This window comes from Fistularia commersonii, chromosome 6 (genome assembly GCF_037954325.1).
Source record: "Fistularia commersonii isolate RoL2024-O1a breed Wild chromosome 6, RoL_Fcom_v1.0, whole genome shotgun sequence".
In the NCBI taxonomy this organism is placed as follows: Eukaryota; Metazoa; Chordata; class Actinopteri; order Syngnathiformes; family Fistulariidae; genus Fistularia; species Fistularia commersonii.
In genome coordinates, this window is record NC_141289.1 from 8,479,926 (window position 1) to 8,504,053 (window position 24,128).

A 24,128-nucleotide genomic window follows, 5' to 3' on the forward strand; every position below is an offset into this window, starting at 1 on the left:
ACAAGCAGTTATTTACTGGGACGCGAGGTACGTCTAGAGCCAAAATGGCGGGGAACGCAGTGCTAGATTCCGTGCTAATTGAGAGCAAGGGGGCGGGTCTAGTCCTGCATCACAGCTGATCAAGAGGCTTTCCCCCCCTCAAGTTGTTTTTTGCAGAGCAGCTTTGCAGAGATTCACTGGGGGACCTCACTCTTGTTTCCTCCGGTTGCTATTTTTCAAACGCTGCGCTCTTAAAGAAAATTTCGCTTCCCTTATTTTTTGAACCACACTATCGCACTCAACCCTCCGCGCAGCTCCATGATGTCACTTCTTTGCAGAATAAACTGCTTCCATCGCAGATTCCCTCTGGATTCACCTCGTCTTTTTGTTATCCACGGTGAATGTAACCCAGGTCTGACCCACTTTTAGTGCTTTTATTTTGCCTCCGTAGCATCCCGTGTTGTTAGTGGGGCCCCGCCAGTGGAGATGTTTTCGGAAAGAGAGGAGGTGAATTCCCGTTTGTTTACCTCACTGAAGGAGACCCCAGGAGCTGCGATCTCCCCAACACTGGAGCTTAGTCTAACTACAGTATACACCGTCCTCTACTTGGTACTCTTTGCCTTCGTTTACCTGCAGCTCTGGCTCGTCTTGCACTACGGACACAAGCGCTTCAGCTTCCAGAGTGTGTTTCTGTTTCTGTGTTTGCTGTGGGCAGCGCTCAGGACGACCCTCTTTTCGTTTTACTTTAAAAATGTGGTGCAGGCCAACCAGCTGCAGCCTCTGGCCTACTGGCTGCTCTACTGCTGCCCGGTGTGCCTGCAGTTCTTCACCCTGTGTCTGCTCAACCTGTACTTCACACAGGTAGGACTGCACGCACACTGTGACCTCCTTTCACCAAACGGCTGACAATGCAGTTTTTGCAACCCTTTGTTTGAATTTGATCTCACAGCTCATCCGCTTTGCAACACCGTTTCGGTCATTCGTCACCTCTACCAACTTCAGACTTCAACTCTGACTCCAACATGTTGGAGGAAAGTGCAGCCAGGCCGCATCTCCTGAATACTGAAGGATAATGCATTGACAAGATTCAAAGCGGCCACCCTCTTTTTGGTATCGTTTTACAGGAAATTGACTAAAAAGGTGACATTACATTGTCCGAACCGGATTGACAAAGAAACAGTTGCATCTGGAATGAGTAGATAAGCCTCAATCCTACGATACCCGGCCTCTGCACCATGTCACAGATCTGACGTTTTTAATTTTAGGATTGTGCGAGAGTTTCCACTTGTGACGATATCTGACCCGGTTTCTTTTAATTCTTTGTTAAAGTCAGTTGTTTGTTTGTTTTTTTTTCAAAGCAAGCACATTTTCCCCAGGCCTACATAAAACCGGTTCCTGTGTTTTTAAACACTGTATATTTTAATGTTAGGAAGAAAGGAGGCTCCTACGACATCATTTCAGCCAAACATCCAGGCCGTCCTTGTGAAAACAGCCCTGTTTCGGTGTTCATCCCGTGCAGGGATGATGCTCGTACAAGTGTTGTTTATTTCTTGCTCATGTGTCTTGAATTGGTGCATTGCTGGTGGAACTGGAGCCTCCAGTGTGTAAGACTGCCAAAAAAACAACATCACTCACAGAATGCAAAATATCTGCACATATACACTCTGAAATGTTCATGGGGGGGGGGAAGTCATGCAGGGAAGGCATCTTTACACCAAGACAATGCAATTGCTAGAATGCAGTATGTCATGTTAAATAGTGAAAAGCTTTTAGTTTACTGGTAAATAAATGCCTATGCATGTTGCTTTTTGGTCCTAAGCACATGTGACCTGATGTCGCTAGTTCCCTTCCAAATCCAATCAGCCACGAAATGAATGAAAACATGCAAATTGCGACATTTCGCACAACGATATATATATTTTTAATTCATTTTAATTGCTATCTAATGATGATATTAATAGAAAATTGAAATTGGATTGACTCCGGTCAAGAATCAAAGGTGCGCACCGCGGCGGAGAGACTAGTCTTTGCATTATGATGTTTTAAGTGCAAACGTTAAGTTGCTGGTGCAATTAAAACCGGCGAATCATCGTCACTGACATAACCAGCGACTCGGTTTGGTCTCAAATCATCAACAAAAGCAAACATGTGAATTGTATATTTGCTCCAACATTTTGTACTAAGCGGTAAATGTTTATGAGGGCAGTGATTTTCCGTAGGTGCGTAAGGAAGGCTGCTGTAGGCCCAGATATGTGAATGTGTGTGTGCGTGTGGGTGTGTATGTGTGTTTTCTGACAAAGTCTTATTTGAGAGTGTGTGTGGGGGTGCATCCTTGGTCAGTCACAGTTGTTGAACACCTGCCCATTTGAAATAGCAAAGAGTTGGTGGCTGGAAAGAGAAACGTGTCTCGGTCGTAAACAGGACGGCGGGGAGGGGCATGTCTGAGTGGAGATTAAGAAATGAAGCCAGTGGCGTCATATGACTGCTGAATAAACATTGTTGCCCATCAGCTGATCCGTGACCAGTCGAGGCTCACAAATGACTCTATCTTTCCGCGTGGGAACCTCTGGCTTCTCTTTGCATTTAAATATATAAGATCCTTAAAGTGAAGTCTGTGCACCCTCCCGTATATATGTATCTCTGCAAAAAAACTTCTTCCCTTGGTCTGATGAGCAATTTGCGGCTGCAAAGCTGCTGCAGCTCCTCTTCATTTGCGACTCGGTTCCCTACTAACGTTGTTTCACTCAGAAAAGGTTTTGGTCAAGTTCCAAAGGTCGAATCCGGATCCTATAGGAATCATCACCTGGCTGACTTTGCCCCTTTTCGCCTCCTTCAGCACTTTTATTGTAAAGGTTCACACTAAACGTTGAGAGCATTGGCCCACGTTGGCATGGTCACATCGGCAAGAGATGGAAGTACCACACGTTTGTCTTCCATGTTTGCAGCACAGGGGCTCAGAACCCGTGTTAGTTAGCTTAGCATAAGGACTGGGGTCAGCAGCTGCAGCTATATTATATTTTTTGACACATTAAACAGAAAATTGTGTCAGTTGAATTTAGGCGAGCAGGAAGCTGAGACAAAGTCATGCCTTTTGTGACACACACACGCACACATACACAAATACACACATACACGTTTGGAAATACTTGTCTCCCGATGACACATGCAACCCCTAGCCTGTGATTTCCTTCCCCTTCTTACGTCCCGGCTCCTCAGAAGGGACATTCTCCCTCTGTTTCACACGCACAGAGCGTAGTATCGGTGTGAGTTCAGTTATGGACGGTTTCGCCATTTCTAGGTTAGAAATGACCAACTTCTGACCTACATTCTCACACACAAAGCAGCATGGTAATGTGTGCGCACGTGCGTGTCTGTGTTTAACAGACTTCAACTCGGTCGTCGCAGTTCGAAGATATGCAACTCGTCGCCCTCAATCGGAACACCTGAAGCATTTCTGTTCATATTCAGCGTACTGAGGGGGATCGAGTGGGCTGGGAGGCCGCAGACCTGCCCGTCCCACACTTGAATCACACCTGTACCTTGTTCACGGGAGGTTTTAAGGTCACGCTGATAACGTGTTGGCAGGAAGGCCGCCGGCACCTGATTGGTACGTTTTGTTTGCCTCCTCTTGAGTGAGAGCAGTGAACGGATCCGTTGTGTTGAGCGCTGCCACGTCTTTGTCTTTGGGGTTTGTCACCGGTGAATTTTAATTATCTGCAGGGTTGATTCGTCTCCCTGTATTTTCAGCCATGGAGCAAAGCGGGCAAAGTGATCGTCCCTCTGCTTGGCTTTGTGTCATTCATTTGCATTTTAGAGTCAAAAACAACACAAGCAACTTGAAGTGCCGTCTTGTATCGTGATTAAAAGAAGGTTCAAGTCTGGGGAGCTTTCTACGCGGAGCCGTCATGTCGTCCCTGTGTTTGTGTGCGGTTCCTCTGGGTTTGTTCCACTGTCCAAAACCATGAGGAGGTCCATTGGAGATCCGCAATTGTCCTGATACGTGAATGAGAGAGTGTGTGTCTCTATATGTGGCCCTGTGATTAGGTTAAACCCTGCCTCTCCTCCAGTGACAGCTGTGCTACACCTTAGCCCCCCCTCCCCGCGACCCTGAGTGCAGGATAACTTGCATATATAATGAATGAATAAATGAATGAAGAGAAAACAAATAACTGTAGCCCACTGAGGTCATCTCAATAAATTCAACTTATTGTTGCGTCGCCTCATCTCTGCGTCGCCTCAGTCAAGTGACATTCTTTGAAATTATGGTTCAACACCCTGTTATTATTTTTACACAGGGGTATGAAATACGCATACAAACGGAATTTGTAAACATCAATCGATTGACACGTTATTTCTCGAGCTAAACGTAATCAGAAAAAGCTGCTTCTAATGATGCGACATGTATTCTTTGATTTGATTGAAGTATTTAAATGAGCGGGAGAAGGATCTGTCATGGTCTCCTGTCTCGTTTGCCAGCTCATGTTATTTTTCTCCCCTCTGGTTTGGCCTCTAGCACATTTTAAATATGTCACTTACACAACAGTATTTGCAAAGGCTGCAATGGCTCAGGTCACAAAAACATATGAAAAAACAAGGAGGGTGACAGCCAAAGTCCCGTGTCATCTCACTGCCGAACCCCCGTTGGATGGCCGTCGCAGCCTGTAACTGGCCAGATTTGATTTGAAGAAGAGGAAGATGCAATAAAACCCTCTTGTTCCTGCAGGGAGGGGACGTCTCTCCCCTTCCTCAGGCGATTTTTCATTTGTTCTTATAGAAATATTGCATGAGTAAGCCTTCCTTTTTCCTTTTTTTTTCTCATTTGCCATTGTGGATCACATATTGATACATGCTGATTTTGTGGGTTTGTTGGTTTTGTCTTGCATGTAGAAAGATCTGAATGATTTCACAGGCCTTTCCTTTGGTCTCTTTTACCGTGGCGGAGTGGTTAGCACTTTTGTGGATTCCCACGGGAGGGGCCTTTCTTTGTGGAGCCTCGATGTTCACCCCGTGTCTGCGTGGGGCTCCTCCAGGTTCCTCCCACTGTCTAAAAACATGCAGGAGGTTCATTGGAGATCCCGAGTTGCCCGGACGTGTGACTGAGAGGGTGAATGTCGATGTAGGATAAGCTCAATAGAAAACAAATGAATTAATATTTATTTATGCTTCGACTATTCCCATGTAAAATGAGTGGTTAATACCAGCACGCTATGCTAAAATGCTAATGGGCTTCAGCCGCTGTCTGGGTCTATGGGCTGTGAATGGCCACCAAAGAACCTCAAAAGCTGGCTGATGCCGCTTCTTTTGACTGTCGGTCAACATTAACTTGCTCATCGTCCATCAAACTCCGAGCGCTGGGGAAAGGGTTACCGGGGTCAAGCAGGAAATTTGAATCTTTTTAGATTAGAGCAGCCAATAGAATCCAGATTTTCAAACAGATGAATGGTTAGATTAGTAAAAAGCTGTTCCTGTTTTTTTCTACTTATTCAAGGTTTCAAGAGCTCCGGCTCCTTGCTTTGGTTGAAAAACGCAACAACACGACTCACTGTTTTTCCACAAGGTCTCCGAATCCTGTGTGCAGTTTTCTGGCAACGCCGACGTTTTTTGTTTGCGGTCGCCATGCATCCAACAAGCAAGTGCGGATATGGAAAATGCCTCCATAGTTTCAGCGTCATCTTCCAGGCCTCGCTGTTTGGCAAGCGTGAGCTCCTGCTGGGCTGGCAGAAGAGGCGTTCTTCAGGGAAAGGTCTTATGCATGTGGCTGATGCAACTGAAGGCTTACAGTTCCTTTCGTCATTTATAGTATTAGGAGTGCATGGCGTGCATGCAGGGCTGCTGAGGAATCTCCTTGGGGTTCGTCAAGTTAATGCCGCTCTCCTAAAAGAAGCAGCCCGGTTGTTAGAAAGTGTTTATTAGCTGTTAGACGATCAAATCCAAGTGGTGTTTCTTTGACATTTGCTTGGGCAAAAGTAGAAAGTTACAGTTTTGGTTTTAGAAAATAAAATGAAATCAAATCATCAAAAAAATATCGATTATTATTATCTTTAAGTCTTGGAGGAGAAACTTCTTTCCTTTGAGCCGCTTCCATCAGGGACCTCCACAGCCAATCAACTGCATCCTACTAACTTCATATCCAATCCACTCCATCCACCGTCTCCTACCTCCTATCTGGTCGAGACCTCCAACCTCAGCATCCTTCTAACCAGATCCTCACCATCCGTCCTCTGTCCACGTCCAAACCATCTCAGTCTGACTTCATTTCCAGTCCTTCATTTCTGATCCTCTCCATCCTCCTCACTCCACAAGGAGAACCTGCACATCTTCATCTCGGTGGCCTCCAGCGCTGCCTCTTCTCCTCACCGCCTCCAAATCACCACGGCTGCTCTTCACATCTGTATTCTCCACCTTTCCTGTCACACTCTGCCCATCGCGCCTCTTCTCCACCCTCTCCATTGCTGTGGACCATTGACCCGCCCTGTTCCGAAATCCTCCGCCTTCCTCCCCTCCACTCCCTGTGGCCTCTGAGTCGTCCACGTTGTGGTCAGCGATGACATTTATGGCGGGATGTGCGAAGTGCAAGTGTTAGTCGGAAAAAAACGTGACAACAACTTTGCATGATAAGGAATAAAAACTGAAAAGTGTCTCGTCTCTGTCTCTCTCTCGTCTAGGTGATGTTCAAAGCGAAGGCCAAGTATTCTCCAGAGCTCAGCAAATACAAGTAAGATTGCTGTTCTCGTCGGATTTTGTATTTAATTTTTTATGACCTTGTTTTCTGACATACCGTGTTGCTATGACCATTTAATGTCTGTCCACGGGGCGGCATTATGCAGGAAGTAGAATAATCGTCTTTGGAACTGAACATTTCTGGTTCGATTTCCGGCTCCTCTTAGTGTGTTTAAGTTTTGTTGAGCAAGATGCTGAACCCCTAACAGCAGCCCACTGCTCATGGTTCATCCTTTATGGGTTAATTGCAGGGAACAAATTTCCCCACGGGGATTAATAAAGGATACATTATTATAATTATAAAGTCTGTCTTTATATCCATTTATCCATCCATCCATCTATGGGATGAATAGCTTAAATTGTGTTGTTGCTCTCCCGTCATTCATTCAGTGGTATTTTTCCCTCCAGGATTCCTCTGCGCCTCTTCTTCCTGTGTCTGAGTGTGTTTTTCCTGGTGGTGAATCTGACGTGTGCGTTGTTGGTGCAGGGAGCCCTGCAGCGCTCCGAGGCGCCCAGGTAAATCCAGCGCAGTTAGCAGTGAATCCTCGCCTTTCGTTTCTGTACACGAGACGACTGACGGTGGTCGTTTAACCGTGTCTGCAGCGAGGCGGGGATCCGACACGCCGTCCTCGCCCGGGTCCTGATCAATGACAGCCTCTTCGTCCTGTGCGCCGTCTCCCTCGCCGTCTGCATATTCAAGATTGCCAAGATGTCGTCCGCCAGCGTTTACCTGGAGTCCAAGGTGCGAGGGAGAGGGAGGGGAGGGAGGGCGAGTCCGTGTGCACTCAAACCAACTTTAGAAGACAAGCAGTTGGAAATTGAGTAATTATAAAACATATATATGGAGAGACTTGTATAGACATGAACTCAGGCGTGATTCTCCAGGTTTCAGTTAATTTGTAATCCAACGGGTTGAAAATGAGCTCAATTCAAATTTAGAGAATCCATTGACAAGGGAAATACCCAAGGGGCAGCAAGGGGGAGATTTTTTTTTTTTAGCCCTTTCACCTCACGGCAAGAAGGTGCGTGGTTGGATTCCCACAGAGGAGCCTTTCTGTGTGGAGTCTCCATGTGTGTGTGGGGTTCCTCCAGCAGTCTAAAACACATAGGAGGTTCTTTGGAGGCCCGAAGTGGTCCAGACGTATGAATGAAAGAGCGAACAGTTGTATGTCTCCATATGATGTGTGAATGAGAGGCTGAATGATTTTATGTGTGAATTAATGAGAAAGTGAATGGTCATGTGTCTGTGACATGTTAATGAAAGAGTGAATGGTTAATGTCTATGTGAAATGTGAATTAGAGGGTGAATGGATGCCTGTTTTGACGTGCGAATGAAAGAGTGAATGGTTTTATGTCTTAAATAATGTGTGAATGAGAGGGTGAATGTCAAAAGTTTCAATGCGATTGGGCAAATGAATGATTCTGGTCTCATTGTGGCATGAGTGAACAAGTGAACGGTCATATGGTTCTGCGTGACATGCAAATGCAAGAGCGAATGTCTCAAATTCACGTTTGAAGGAGAGGGTGAATGGCACCCCCCTTGATCCTGAGTGCAGGGTAAGCTGTGTAGATAGTCAATGCATGAACAGAAACATTCAAATAGTTTAACCATCATTGCTTTTGTTTCTAGATATTATTATTATTATTATTTATGATGTTGCATTAGGTTACATATGAGTTCAGTTTCTGTTGCGTGTCAGTGAAAGCCAGCCATCTTGCAGTGATCAAAGAACCTGGTTGTTTTCTCCCTTCTTCCCGAACATACCACCGACACACGCACACACACACGCGAACACACACCCTCATTAAAACCCTGCCTGTATTAAAGCAGAGTCTGCTTTTTGCTGCACATTACTCCCCTCCCTTCTTGTTTTGCTTGCTTCTGTATTCATCTTCTGCTCCCGGTCTCCCCGCTTTGCCTTTCTCCTCCCACGTGCGCTCACGCGTCCTCGGATTGTTTTCTCTATACTTGATGATACTAAACCCGTACTTTCAGCAGAGAGAGGAAAACAAAGCAGCCCAGGAGCTGCATGTTGCTAAGATCGTGTCCCCGGGGGTCGCGGTGGATCACATCCGTCACCCCTTATCCACTTTCCAATTTTGGGCTGATATGAGAGCGTGGGTATGTAATCGCGGCGGCGTCTGTCTCTGCAGGGGACGTCGCTGTGTCAGGCCACGGCCGTCGGAGCTGTGGTGATCCTCCTCTACACGTCCAGGGCCTGTTACAACCTAGTGGTGGTAGCGCTCTCCCCGCAGGACAGGCCCAGCTTGCTCAATTACGTGTCTGATCAGGTAATAAACCGGGTGTGATTACTACAGAGTGTGTGTGCGTGTGCGCACGAGGGCAATCCATCTGAGGAGATTTGGAAAAGCAATGCTTCGCTGAGTAAAGGGCTTTGTTTGGCTATAAATAACCGTGTGTGTGTGTGTGTGTGTGTGTGTGTGTGTGTGTGTGTGTCGGGGGGGTTATATCCTGACCTACATCAGGCTTTAAGACAGACAGCTGATTTGAAGGGGTTCCCCTCTGTGTTTGTGTGTGTGTGTGTGTGCGTATGTGTGTGTGTGTGTGTGTGTGTATAATCTGACATCACTACAAGTGATTCTTTTTAATCTGCGCAGCTGTTGGGCGCCACATCCAAGCATCCTTGTTCCTGCAGAGGTATAGGGGGAGGGTGGCATTAACCTGTGGTAATGGACAGGTAAAAGAAAAATAAAATCTTGCACTTCCTCATGGGAGCTGGGCTTACGGGATGAATTGGAGGTCAAGACTCCACGGGGTTTGGGACCATCTGTTGCGGCCCACCTCGCTGTCACACACACACACTTGTTTATGTGTAGTAAGCCTGCAGACAACACAAATCCGCCAGGCTTTGGTGAAACAACTAGCTCTGACTGTTGTTAATAAACAAGAAATAGAGTAAAATCTTGGCGTATGCATGCCCTTGATCACGAACAAAACAGCCTACAAACAGAATTTTAGATCAAATTTTGAATCGAGCTGCGAACAAGCCTCCGTGCACGAACGCACAACAAACAAACTCACAGGCTTTCCCATTGTGGCGTTGCGGTGTAGCGGCACTCGTGCGTGGTACTCTGCATCGTTGACATCGTTCACCATTGTGTTCTCCCGTTAACGCTTTTTTTCAGTAAGTTAGCCCTCATTATGGCTCCCAAAAAAGCTAAAAGTGCTAGTGATAGTGGCGTTAAGATGAAGTTGACAATTACAGTTAAAATAATAGCTAAACGTGAGCAGCGTTCGTGTTACAGATCACTCTAAGCACTACTGTCAACCATCTGTACAATCCTGGAGAACAAAGATGCGCTAAAGACGGCTGATGTGGCTAAAGGGGAACAACGTTAATGAAGCAAAGGTCTCGAGTCTTAGAAGAAGTAGAAAAGTTCTTGTTAGCCTGGAATAATGAAAGATAGCTTGCTGGAGATAGCGTTTGCAAGGATCTCGTGTGAAAAAGGCTTTACTTTTGCTTGTTTAGTGAAGGAAATGCTTAGTGCACGTGCTGGCAAAAAGAGGAAGAACACCAGAAACACAGTAATAATTAAGGTTATCCTTAATTCCTTTCTGTATTTGTGCCACAAATAAACCCATAAAAAGAGTGCAGTATGTTCTTTGGAGCTGGAGAACAGATCAGTGGGATTTACATTGTCTTCATTGGGAAACATTGATTCGGTTCGTGAACTATTCAGACAAGGAAAGATATAAATTCCTAAACCGAAGTTTCACTTCCTCTGAGTGCAGAAGAATGCCCGCCCTGAGTACGACTGTGAATAGAAATCCTGGGAAAGTAATTGCGCTCTGATGGTGTTCTTGTGGGCATGTTGTGTGCAGGCGGACGTACAAGAGATCAGCGGCGAGGCCTACATTGTGTTCGGGATCATCCTCTTCTTCTGGGAGCTGCTGCCCACCAGTCTGGTGGTGGTTTTCTTCCGGGTCCAGAGACCCAACCAGAACTTGGTAATGCGCTGCAAATGACGAACAACGCAAATGTCAATCAGCAATGCTACAAAATGAGTCTAGAAGCAAGCCTCTGATTGGTTCTCGCAGGCTCCGGGCGGCATGATCAACAGCCACAGCTTCAGCTCCAGGGCCTACTTCTTTGACAACCCTCGACGGTACGACAGTGATGACGACCTGTCCAGAAGCATTACCAGCAGGGCCGATCGGGCCAGGTGGGCACACACGCATACACACACACACATGTGCACACACACAATGACAATCTTGCTGTACAATTTAGATGATTGCCCCGCTCTCACCTGTTGCCTTCTAGCCTCCTGTCTTCTACGCCCCAGCCGGGTATGTCCAGCTGGTATGGCTCTATCCAGCGAAACAGCGCCCTGCTGGCGGGCATGCCGTCAAGCCAGCAGCCACCCTCGTCCACCGCTCCGCTGCTCTTCGCTTACGGGAACATCCAGAGCCACCACCACCACCACAACTACTACTCCACCCCTCAGAACAACCATCACCACCACCACCACCATCACAGTAACTTCTACTCCACGTCACAGAATTATTACTGCGGGTCACAGACCTACTTCTGCACCCCTCAGAATTGACCAGAAGATGGATGATCTTTCCCCGCCGCCATTACTTTTCCCCTGACTACATCATAGCAAGCTCCTCTTGATTAACAGGGATGAACTTGGGCGTGAAAGTTGGTGGATCTTCTGAAAAAGGCGGTGGCATAATTTACAGGAGGGGTCGTCCACAGGCTGTGGACCAGGTTCTCAGCCCCCAGAACGACCAACACTCCTCCGGTCGGATCACCATTTGCGAGGCCTCGATAATCAGGGACCAGATAATCAAACATCTTCTCTCTCCTTCTCCCCATTCCATGAAATCCTGCTTCAGTCATGCGTCTAAGATATGATCATTCCACTGCCGTCAGGTGCCGCGAGCAGGATGGTTAAGTTTTCGTTAGTGCCGTTAGCTTTGGTGCACTGACAACGCTTTGCAGACACACAGACGCTAACCTCAATTAGCAATTAAGCTAACTGTGATACAGGATCAAAAATGGCTTGTTGGCCAAACAGCCTTTCAAAAGTCGGCAAAGCCTCGGTGGTTGATCTTCAAATAGTCTCTCTGAATGATTAATGTAGAGAGTATTTCTTCTTATCTTTAGGTTCTACTTGTAGCTGACCGCTTCATTTGCTCGTTAGCATTGGGTTTGTTGTGGCGGGAGCCAGCTCATACCCGATGCTAGCCCTCGGAGTCCACAGATACCAACTGACCAACTTAGCCAACTCGTTTGCACGATTCAGTCGGAACCAAGGACGACTCAAAGCAGTTGATAAATCCATGAGTTGACAAGTCTGGAAGTTTTTATTTCTATTTTACTTCAGAGTTTCCGGTTCTCAAACAGGTAACAATGTACTAAACACTGGAGTAGAACCCCCACCCCACCCTCAGTCTGAGGCCTTCAGCAAATACTTTGCTGGCTGCCAGGCAACATTTATTGCACTTATATGAAGATCATCTTAGGAGGAAAGGCTCACCGCCTACATGTGTTCTCCTACCATGTTTTTCCATTCTCGTCAGAATTTATTGGCTTTCATTGACATTTGTCTGTTTTATCCTTTCGTTGAAGGAAATATCAATGTGCCATCATGTTTCGTCATATCTAGTAGATCCATTCCTTAAGGAACTGCTTTTGCACAAGAGACTGCCAGACACACATCTGCATGTCTGGAAGCTCGTGAGTGTCTGAATACAAGCGTTGCAATTTGAGCGAAATGTTTTAGTGCGCTTTTTTAATGTGACTTTTTATTTTACACTATTTTTACACTGATTTTTTTTTTTTTTACTATCTGACAAAATTTTATAGCCCATTTTTTCACATCTCTCCCATCGCTGACATTTGATTTCAACTAAACATTTCCACTGCCGGTACCCTTTCTGAAAACCAAAACACATGGACATAGTTACTGCCCGCAAAAGTTGCGTCGGAGCCTTTGAGCAAAAGGGCAATTCACGTTCTGTCGTATCCAGCGCTCTACATTTGCCGTGCATGGTCCCGCATCCCAAGTGCCACACCCCGAAGGTCACCTTCCTCCCAACCCACCAATGTGTTTTTAAATACCTGTACAGATGTTATCCCAGCTATCTGCTACATGAAGGCAACGGACGCTCTGTTGTGAGGTGTTTTTACCGAACGCGAGGCTTTTATCCGGGGGCCAAACTGAATGTAACTTGTGCGAAAGATCACTAACAATGTGTAAACAGAAGCACTACCATGTTTGAATAAAGGCCTACTGCACTGTTTTTAAGATAAACCTAAGACTGTCCGTTCCCGTGATTGCTGGGATATCGTTGCTTTGCTGCTCGCTCCCATACATTTGACCATCAGATGGTCGCTGGGCGTGGAGGGGAAGCTCAAACGCCCTTATTGTACTTGCACCCATGAGTCTCAGGACCTGACTTTTCCCACCGCGTCTCACAGCTGGTCATGTGGTTGGATTTATCAGTTAACAAGTTTATGGGGAACATCGGAATTAAGTCTCAGCTCGCTGCTAAATAGGCCAGGTTGTATTCACTGGCTTGGCTCTGCTCGCTCTCAGACTCTGGCTGAGGGTGACACATTTTCCCACTTTGTTTACACATCATTCATTGCCCTGTTTTTAAAGAACATTTGACCAGTAAATATTGGAAAACATTAAAATCAACACTTTATTCAACTGTTTATATTATCTTAGGGCAAGGATTGCAAAGCCTGACATTGGAAAATAGAGGCCAGAAACTTGCGCATACCCGAGTGGTGCGCACGCACTCACCTATCCCAGTTTTATGTTCACCTGTAATGGAAAAGTTCATTCATTCATTCATTCATAGGCTGTAGCCAACCCTAGCTGTCACTGGTCAACCCTAGAAAGTCGATCATAGGACCACATAGACATACAACCAATCACTCCCACATTCACATCATTTCGAGATCCAATAGCATTCACCCTCTCATTCCCACATCATATGGACACATTATTCATGCTCATTCACACCTCATACAGACGTACAATCATACATCTGTCATTCACATCAAATGGACATGAAACCATTCACCGTCTCATCCACATTTCTTAAAAGAAACAATGCTGCAGCCTATCCAAGCCATCATTAGGTGAGAGGTGGGGTTCACTTGGCGCCGGCTGCCAGTCAATCACAGGGCCACATATAGAGACATACTGCCATTCACACATCATATATAGAGACACACAAGCATTTAACCACTCATTCACATGTTGGGACCATTTCGAGTCCATATTGAACCTCCTGCATGTTTTTGGACAGTGGGAGGATCCTGGAGGAACCCCACGCAGACGTGGGGAGACCATGGAGACTCCACACATAAAGGTCTCCCATCCAACCACAGACCTTTTAACCACAGCGCCAACTTGACTGCAGTTTGGTGGAAAAAATACATAGTTTTTGTTTTTTTTTGTTTTAATTTAAAAAACGAAGTCCAATGTCAAAAGTTAGCAGCTGTCGCCGCCATGAGAAGAAAAAGCATTCAAAACTGAAGCGTCTGTCACTTACAATGAAAAGGTCAAAGGTTATATTCAGCAGAGCCCCCAGAGAAAATACGGATTAGGTTTTCTCTTTAACAAAGCTCTGGCTCCAGGGGGTCAAATAAAAATGAACAAACAGTATGTAAGGCATCGTGGTACTTGGGCCTGAGTCAACATTCATAAACACGCACGAACATACACAAGTACAATGATGTGCTCATTCAGGACATCTGTACCAATAATACCCAAATGTAATCTTACTCTCAAAGTTGAGGAATCAATCCCTCCTGTCCCCCAATCCAGGGAACGCACAATGGAAACGTCTCCGACCGGCGTTCTCTGAACAGAGTTCCCAATTTTTTTTTGTGAATTTTCCAGGACATTTCTTAGTGGCTCTCACTCGCAGGCTGACACTAGCGACGCGCTTTATCTATGAGAGGCGCTAGTTTGAGTCTGTGGACGTTTCTTCAAATGGTCAGATTTGCACAGGCTAGCAGGACACCCCTGCAAATCTGACCAACACATTTTCCAGTTGTTTTTTTTCCCCGTGTTCTTTCCCCACGACCGGAAAACTGGGTCAATCCTTTTATCCTGGGTTATCAAGGACGTGGCGGGAAACCTTGAATTGTATGGCATACATCAATAAACAAAAACAACTCCATCGAAATCACATGTTAGGTTTTCCAAACTTTCCCATTACCAGAAGTTGAATTTTAGAATGAAAAAGAGAAATGAAAGAAATATAAACAAAACAAATGGACTGAAAAATTGACTGGCAGGTAAATGCATGATTAAAAATCAGAGGAGGCCCCCTGCTGAGGGTGCGTGTTGGGGATACCGCCACTCTCCGCTCAACGCTTTGTGCTTCTATAGAATCTTCTGCCGAAACTCGGCTGTTTTCCTGAGGTGTCCTTTAGACCCTCATCTTTTATTCAAGTCGGCGTGGATAGAGGGAAAATCGACGCCAGCTCCTCACCACGCTGGACCAAGCAGGTTTGTATTTTTACAAAAAAGCTGGCCTGGTTCTCAGAGTATGTCGTCGTCATCATCTTCATTACTGCTGTCCAGAGACTCGCCATTTGTTTGTCCTCGGGCGAGGAGCGCGTGCTTCTGTCAGGACTCCTCCACCACTTCCTGGTTGATCACGTGCTGGTATCCCAGGCTGCTCATTGGCTGCGATTTCCAGCACACAACACTGAGAAGCAGGGCGATGATGACCAGGAGCAGACAGGCTGACACGGCCAGGCTGATGATTACCTCTGCAGGCAGAGGAGAAAATTAACCCAAGCTTTGTCTTTGTGTGTGTGTGTGTGTGTGTCTGTTAATCACTCACCTGTATCACTCCTGTTCAAAGGCACTTGACACTCTTGGTCTCGGTCCTCTGAAATGGAGAGCTTTGTGATGTTCACAAAGTCCTCCAAGGGGCAGTCAAGGGCGCAGCCAGGTAGCTGCTGAGGGTAAGGGTCCGCTGAGCTGTCATTCCGGTAAAAAAGCTGCACCGACAGCGAGCTGGGAGCACAAGCACATACACACACACACACACGTAGAGTCAGGCTTTTATTAGCAGCTCAAAACAAATTGACACTCAACGGCTGGCTCACATTCCAGCACAAACCTTGACTTACAACGGCCTAAACTTAGGAGTTTCCGAGGTACAAGACGTCGCTAAGTGACTTTTTTGCTTTGTGATTGGAGCCCAAATCTCAGTTAGGAGTAAGCAGGATGAGTGTTTGACACCAAAGAGGCCATGAAGTGGCATTTAAAAACAGTTGGACGCGCCACCTGCCGCGAGATAGCCCAAAGAAAACCTTGGGAAAAAACGAGCAAGGTGTGCGTGTTTTGGAATTGGAGAAGTTGTTGTCAGTGAGATACTGAGGCAGGAGACATTTATGGGGATTTTGAACAGCGGACGGTGGTAATGTCAATGGACAAAGCGTCGGAGCAGTCATTCAAAGCCGGTCGGGCTCAGTTAGATTGTTTTTAAAAAGAGGAGCGGCTACATGTCTGTCGCTTTAGCCATAAAGTATAGCAAAGTATGCAAGTTACATTCAGCAACACGTAGCATTAAGTGTGGAGTCCATAAGTTAAGCAATACAGCACAAAATGAAAAACCTCCTCCACTACCACCGGCATCTTCAAGTCAAATACACTTAATGAAACCACTTTATTTCTTTACATTCTCTCATTCAATTCAATACCTTTCAATGTGGAAATTTAATTTGTTACACAAGCAACCAGAGCCACAAGCTCGGCTTCCCCTTTCAAACACACCAAAGTGGATCAAAATGTATTTCACTCTTCCTAGTATCACTTCCTTAACATCACATGAGGCTGCAAGTGTGTCAATATTTATCTTGAGAGCCGGGTTTACTTTGTACGTGTGTGTGTGTTTACCCGTTATCGCCCCTGTGCAGCTCAAATATTTGACATGAGGCATATGGTGGCTGCCGTCCATTGAAGACGTCCAAGCTGGCCTGGAGCGCCGCAACAGTGGTGTCATGCTGCGGAGTACAAACACACAGGTCTCCCGTCAAGTGCCAACGCCCCCCAAAAAAATGGTGTTCCTCTGGAGATAATTGTGGACTCAAGAGTCTGTATGATGGCAGGATTCATCCACAAGTTGCAGAGAGGGGGTACACGGATGTATGTGTGTGTGTGTGTGTATTCATATACATACACACACGTGGGGAGACTTACCGCAGAGAGCATCATCATTTTCAGTCGCTGTTGAGACTCTGAAGCAGCAATTTCTGTAAGATTCTTCACTATTTCACCCAACAGGAGGCCTGCAAGTTTAATGAGAAGAGCACAAACGCTGGATGGACCTGCTATCCAATGCAGTCTCTCAAAATACAAATGGGATAAAAGTTCTTTTAAAATCTGATTGAGTTACTACATTTGTGTGCCCTGTCCACAGAGGGCATGAACTTGAGAAGGCTGGCACACGCGCACGCACTCACACAAGCGCACATACCTCCTTGCAGCCGGCTCTTCTCCCGTTGTTTGTAGACTCCAAATATGGCCTGAAAAAAGGGTACAATTATTGACTCCGAAGCTGAAAATGCCAAAAAAAACCAAAAACAAAACAAATAAGCTTTTACCTGAAATCCAAAGTCTTTGAGGATCTTGAGCTTCTCCATGACGGAGGGGGTCACCCAGTCTGGCGCTGACATGTTGTGGCGGGCCTGGAGACACACACATGACCGCGAAATCTTCTATCGTGTTGAACAACAAACAATACACGATCAATACATGTGAATCCTGACAGCTTAGACGTTGTGCACACAAATGCCATTAGTGTCCATTCATTCATTATTTGTGCCACTTCTGCTCTAAGAGTTGCATGGAGGCCACAGTCTATCCCTGCTGTCATTCGGGGAGAGGCAGGGTTCACCCTGGATCCATGGTCAGGCACAACCACAGCCACATATACAGACATATGACCATTCACCCTCTCATTCATAAATTTTCCCACTTTGTTCATGCACCCTTCAATTATTGCCTGGTTTTTAAATAACATATGAATTAATAAATATTGGAAAAATTCAATTCAAATCATTTTTAAAGGAAATGCTCATCCATTCATAAGCTTGAGCCAACCTCAGCTGTCACTAGGCAAGAGGTGCAGTTCAGCCTGTACTTGTTGATCACACATAGAGACATTCAGACATTCAGAAGCCGCCCGCAACAACAGTACCCATGTAACTACACAGATGTGAAACTGCAACTAGAGGCAGACAGCTCTTCCCAACTCAGAAATATCAAAATGGTTTTCACAGCACAGCTGCTGCTGAGCAACCAAATCAAAAACACACTCAGCAGTCATTCACGCTCAAACTGCAACAATAGGCACAAATAGGGGGAATTCAGATATTTAGCAATTCAAGTGACTCTTAAGGATGGTTCCTTTAGACAGGTCAAAAGCCAGCAGGGTTACCTCAGAACTGACCATGGGACTTTTGAAATGCATGATTTTTCAGAGGACTAAAGAAAAAAAAAAATCAAATGCCAGCAAGAATCTGGAAAAAAATAACATTTTGAGGTGGTGAAGCTAATCTTTACGAGCTGCGAAGAAGTCTCAGTGCATGAACACACAAACAAACAAGCCCTGAGGTGTTGTAGCATAGCGGCAATCATGCGTAGCACTTTACATTGTTTACATTGTTCATCATCGTGTTCTCCTGTTATAACGCATATTTGTGCTTCTTCAGTAAGTTAGCCCTCATTATGGCTCCCAAAAAGTTAAAAGTGCTAGTGATAGCGGTTTTAAGAAGAAGTTTAGGATTACAGTTGATCTGATGAAGGAAATGATAGCTAAACATGAGAGTGGTGTTCATGGTACAGATCTCTCTGATCACTACGACATGGCTTGGTAGACTATCTGTACAATACTGAAGAACAAAGATATGCTAAAGATGGCTGATGTGGCTAAAGAGGTAATTAAATTAATGAAGCAATGGTCTCAAGTGTTAGGAGTAGAAAAGTTATTGTTAGTTTGAATGATGAAATAACCGCTTGCTGGAGATAGTGTCAGCGTTAGTGAGAATCTTGTATGGACACTGATATATTGAAGGAAATTGCCAAGTACAAGTGCTGGAAGAAGATAAAGAACACCAGAAACACAGTATTAATTAAGTTTATCTTTAAGTCCTTTCTGTATTTTTTTTTTGCCACAAATAAACCCATGAAAAAGTTTCAAAAAGAGTATATGTTTTTGGGGTGAGAGAACAGATCAAAGGGATTTCCATTGACTTCAATGGGAAACATTGATTTCTGTTCATGATTGGAGTCAAAGAATGAATTAAATTCCTAAGCCGAGGTTAGACATTATTTAGAAGTCTAACCTTGCGTGTGTGTGTGTGTGTGCGCGCACATTCTCACCTCGCAGAAGAGTGTATCATACACACTCCAAACACTCTCCACGCTAGTGTGATTGAGCCCAGTTTTATTCCTCACCAGGTCAATAATATCCTGCACAGAAACACACAACAAGTCACATCAGTGTAATCTAAATTCTCATGATTTGGGCCAGTGTTGTTGAAGGTAACCCACCTGGTACGTGGTGGTGATGTTGGTATATTCCTCTGTCTGTTCAGTTTCGTTCATCAGCTGCTTGTAGCGTGGGCAGTCACTTAAAGGGAAGGAAAGGAGCTGAAAGGCAGCAGGAGAAGCGTTTGAGGACAAAAATCGTCGAGAGGCATGAGCGGAGTTCTGGTGGTTCGACAAAGTCATACCCTCTCTTCGCTTTGTGGCACAGTGTGAACGGGAATCGGCTGCCACTTCAGGTCTGGGGTGAAGACCTGAGCACCGCTGGGGGGAAAGAGACCTGGGGGACAGGAATGGTGTCAAACTGTTAATGTGACACATCGGAACAACAAACACTGAGGGGGGGAGAAGACGGTCGCACCTGCCAGGTTGGCCTCGGCGCTCATCAGGGTGCGGTCATAGTCCGTGCTGCGGATGGAGATCTGCAGGAAAATAAAAAATCTGACTTGTCAAGCTGAGCAACGGCTGCCATGTTTTTCTACACCCACTCTGTCTACTGAGAGCAAAGGAGCAAATTATAGGCTTGCAGAAAGGTTGCAGTGCCCTCAGAAGATCACGCCTTAGCTCATCCACCCACCTTGCAGGACATTTATGGAATATAAGCTTCATTGTCATTGGACAGCCGTACAACGAAATTTGAGTGTGACTCCACAATTGTGTGCGAAGTTAAAATGGGAAGAAAAAGAGCCCTGCAGCTACAATTTATTCTCGCATTTTACTTCGCACAGCATGTAACCACTCACACCACAGCTAAGCATTCATGTATTTAGTAGAGACTTAAGTTGAAAAATAAATATATAAAAAAAGCAACATAAAGTCATGCAGTATCAGGATGTAGTGCGATAAGGCACAGTTTTACAAATAGTTTCAATATTGCACATGTTTGTACGAATTTTTGTGCACAAAGTTCCAGTATTGCACATTTTGGTATGGGTTATTACAAATGTAGGAAGAGTTACTGTACATATAGATTCAGTTATTGCACATGTGGTGACTGAGTCATTTCACCTGAGTGTTTAATTTTATAAAGATTCAAAATTCAAAGCGTTTATTGTCAAATGTAGAGTGTAGAAACATGTTTCCCTGTACAGTGAAATTCCTTATTTGCCATCCACGGTGCACTTGGATATGTGCTGATAGAAAGAGTGTAAACATTATTAAAAATATGATTATAGATATGAATATGACCACTGCAATGGAACAGTGGCAGTGCAATAAGACCTTAATTGTCCAAAAGGTCTCTGAGTTTCACATGTCAAAAAAAAAAATCTATTCTTTCAGTATAACAATAGTACCTCATGCCTGTTGTAGGATTCATTGATGAAGCCTTTGTATCGCTTCCGCAGGAGCTGGCCAAGCTCAAAGTGCTGCCTCATCCCCTCCTGTGAGATAATGCAAATGCAGGAGTTGATCCACGAATTTTACAGCAAATAAAAATAAGCCATGCACCATTACCTGCTTTGCCACCATTAAGTGTGAAAAACAAATTTTGGTATAGTATTTCGTAACTCCATAAATGAAATAGACTTATCAAGTGGCGGGTTGAGGGTCAGAAAAGAGTCCTGACCTGCGAGAGCTGTCCAAAGCCCTGTGGCCAGTCGTTCTCCTTGTGTGGGTCGGTGGGGTAGGCTTTGACCGGTGATCTGTCGCCATGGCGAAACAACTGCAAGGGGAGACACAAGGCAACACCTGAAACATCATCTATTTCTTTTTTTGTGTCATGGGGTGGGGGGGTTATCTCAGCCACGCTTTGCCCCTGACGACTGAGCTCCAAGGATCACTGGGATCCCATGATACAGGGAGGGGGCACGCCGCTAGCAACTCATTGCATCACTTCTTGCGCAGTGGTGATGAGCACTTTGGCCTCACAGCAAGGACACTGGTTCGATTCTGAAGTGGATGTTCTCCCTGTGTCTGTGTGGGTTTCCTCTGAGTTCTCCGGCTTAACTCCACTGTCCAAAAACAGGTTAATTGGTAAAAAAATTGGGAAAATTGCCCCGAATGAGTGAGTGAGTGAACGTTCGTCAGGGTGCCAGTCCAGGGTGTACCCCGCCTCTCGCCCGATGACAGCAGGGATAGGCTCCAGCATCCCCCGAAACCCTGAGTGCAGGATAAGAATCAGATGATGGGTGGATGGCAAGAGGAAGTGGTTGTATCTCTTGTATCTTATCTCTCAGTCTGAAAAATGTCGTTGCAACTGCAATGTATGACCGATCTCTATCTCATCAATGCACCGCAATACACACTTGCCAACCTCAGCACTGTCTGGGGCATGGCTTTTGTGCTGCGGGCCCTGACTTTTTAGAAAGGCAACATAAACCCACATAAGTATTTTTTATGCTTCCATATCAGCAGACACCATCATAAACTGTCTCTGATGCTATTTTCAACGCCGTGATCTGCCAGGGTAGGAGCAGAGCTTATTTATTTCCCCCACACTCCAGGACAACTCCAGGGCTACAGACTTCTATGCAGCCACTCCCTCAATCCCTCAATCCTACTACAAGGAAACATTACATCAGCAACCATGTCAAGCATTATGCAAAACAGTTTTAACTTTGGCCCTTCTGGTGACAGATGGTCTCAGATGTAGAGGGTGATCATAAACATGGTTGATTGGTCCATCATAAATAGCCGGTAAAAAAAAGTGTGTTGACTATTTTAAGGTGGATTATCCATTCAATGCTCCTAATCTTATTTGCCTTATGAGCCATTCACAGTTCATCTTGCAGGCAACCCTGTTGTGTGTCTGTGTGTGTGTGGGGGTGGGGGGGTGGGGGTGGGGGTGGGGGCTATGAGATAACTACCCTTTTTCATTCAGCAGCTCCACTGAGTGAAACAAAGTGACAATCGTGACAATTAACTGTGGAGGATGATCTACAGCACCCGCATACACAACGTCCGTTAACCACAGCTACATAATACCAACTGATCGTTGTTGTCATCATTTGACAGCTGTCGAAGTGTCAACTTTTGAGAAAAGCTTAAAATATAAGTAACACCCTAAAATATTTGGGTTTATCTTCAAAACTAAAGGCCTTTAACACATCATTCCAGCTACAGATGGATGGAAAATAGAGTAGAATTGAATGGGCCTTTAATCGTTCCACGACAGGGACATTTCAATTTGCACAGCAGAAAGTGGACAGTTGAAATAGTCAAGTTATTTGTTTGTTTTGAATGTGTAGGTAGATGCATGAGAGTGTATATATTAATAAACACATACATCAGTGTGTGTATATGTATGTGAATATACACACACACATACATACATACATACATACACTTTTTTTCCACTTTGTGACATTTTTCCATTTCATTGGTTATTTTAAATCTATAATTTTTGTATAAGTGTCAAGTAAGTAAATGAAATGTATTACTATTATTTTCATTATAATCATTTTATGTGAAAAGCAGTTGAATGCAAAGTATCGGAAAATATGGAAAATAGTAAAAATATAAGCACTCTGTGTTAAAAAAAAGGGAAAGTGTCTTTATAATGGTTATTGTCATATGCATGGTAAGCATGGTGATATGCATGGTGAATGAGATTCTGCCTTGCAGATCACAGTGAAGATAGCGGGTAAGGGTTTTAGTATCACATTTTACAAATACAGGGGAGTCAGTGGAAGATGCGGCCCAGATGCAAACATTGCTTTCGGGCACATATAAACATGCTAAGACTGCCCTTTGGACAATCTCGATCTTTGAACATCGGGTAAGGTTGGGATATTGATCTGAAGTTAAACTGGTGCTGAAACTCACATCTGAATAAACATCACGAGGCAGAAGTAAGGGGGGGGGTTCAACGGTTTCTATTGTGCTGAAACAATGTGTATTTTTGACAGCAGCGACCATCGTACTTCCAGGATGTGTGGCCCTGCTCTCTCCGGAGGCGACCAAGAAGCCCAGCACACACAATGGGTGCTTAAAAAAAAATTATTACCTAATTTGAGCTTTTTTACACAACTAACGTTTGACAATGTTGATGAGCCTCTGACACGATAGTGAACAATCACGATGGTCTTAAACAGTAGGACTCGTTTATCAGAATGTCCTTATTTTTTAGTTATTTATTCATTTAGGCTTGACAGCTGTAGAAAAGACAATTAAAACAGATTAGTCGCGTCCTCTTGCAAGCGACTCAATCGGTAGTTGAGCTGAATTTCGCATTTTACTTTAACATTCAGGGTTCTTGGTGTCATGGAAGCCGAACTTCGGAGGACCCGCAGGTATTTCTAATAAGTGATAATTATGTTGACATCGCTACTCGTGTTTGAAAATATGCGACCGCCAACTCAAAAAAGGTGAATTTCCAACGCTGCGTCGCGCTGTCCCGCGACCGACGACAAATACTCACCACTGTTACATATTCCAGCTTTCCTTCGGCTTTTCCACAGACTAAACCCGCCACAAACAGAAAGAGCAACGGACCAGAAACCATGGTAGAGTCCGTGTCGGCTAACCTGCATTAGCTTGCTACAGAATGCTTGAGGGAGAACGGGGTCTTCAGCTGCAACCGCTCTGCTGACAGTTGGTTGGTTTTTTCGTGTGCACTTCCGGGTGTGTCTTCTCGCGATACTCTGTTGCCCCTGCGTGGTCGGAGCTGGAACTACCCGCACGATAAGACGACGCTTTAGTTCAGGAGTGGGCAATTATTTTGGCTGGCGGGCCACATTTCTGATTTAATTTTTATGCCCGGGCCAACTTGGTGAGCAAAATGAAAATTGCAATTTAAAAAGTTCAATATTTTGGTATTTTATTGCAATTTTAAAATCATTAATAATAATATAAATGTACCGACTGACATTATTTTGGAAAACAATAAAAGAAAAAATAAGTTTCTAAATTTAATATTGATTGAATAT

At 44.9% G+C, this 24,128-nt stretch overlaps 2 protein-coding genes across 8 annotated transcripts in view; one reads left to right on the plus strand and one right to left on the minus strand.

The window, feature by feature from the left end:
* Positions 1-14,351, plus strand: gpr137c (G protein-coupled receptor 137c). 4 transcript variants are annotated; one of them, XM_086147967.1, is made up of 8 exons: positions 1-840; positions 6,645-6,694; positions 7,108-7,215; positions 7,303-7,441; positions 8,854-8,991; positions 10,544-10,669; positions 10,760-10,884; positions 10,986-14,351. In XM_086147967.1, exons 1-8 carry the CDS (start codon positions 466-468, stop codon positions 11,269-11,271), a joined length of 1,347 nt encoding a protein of 448 aa, XP_086004093.1. In that variant the 5' UTR covers positions 1-465; the 3' UTR covers positions 11,272-14,351. The 4 variants fall into 4 exon arrangements, with proteins under 4 accessions (XP_086004093.1, XP_086004097.1, XP_086004094.1 ...); XM_086147971.1 differs by having other exon boundaries at positions 1-391; XM_086147969.1 differs by lacking the exon at positions 1-840 and adding an exon at positions 5,750-6,516.
* The window catches only part of acp2 (acid phosphatase 2, lysosomal), a 14,206-nt gene continuing 4,209 nt past the window's right edge, over positions 14,132-24,128 (minus strand). For 3 of the 4 annotated variants that reach the window (XM_086147974.1, XM_086147975.1, XM_086147973.1), the window contains 12 exons: positions 20,828-20,923; positions 20,556-20,642; positions 19,622-19,682; positions 19,449-19,540; positions 19,267-19,365; positions 19,096-19,185; positions 17,316-17,399; positions 17,189-17,237; positions 16,912-17,000; positions 16,609-16,715; positions 15,548-15,723; positions 14,132-15,473 (listed from right to left, as the gene is read on the minus strand). In XM_086147974.1, coding sequence (XP_086004100.1) covers positions 15,328-15,473; positions 15,548-15,723; positions 16,609-16,715; positions 16,912-17,000; positions 17,189-17,237; positions 17,316-17,399; positions 19,096-19,185; positions 19,267-19,365; positions 19,449-19,540; positions 19,622-19,682; positions 20,556-20,642; positions 20,828-20,923 — 1,176 coding nt within the window. In that variant the 3' untranslated portion in view covers positions 14,132-15,327. Of the gene's footprint in view, positions 15,474-15,547; positions 15,724-16,608; positions 16,716-16,911; positions 17,001-17,188; positions 17,238-17,315; positions 17,400-19,095; positions 19,186-19,266; positions 19,366-19,448; positions 19,541-19,621; positions 19,683-20,555; positions 20,643-20,827; positions 20,924-23,620; positions 23,805-24,128 lie in introns of those variants that run through there. The other variant, XM_086147972.1, reaches the window with a different exon arrangement.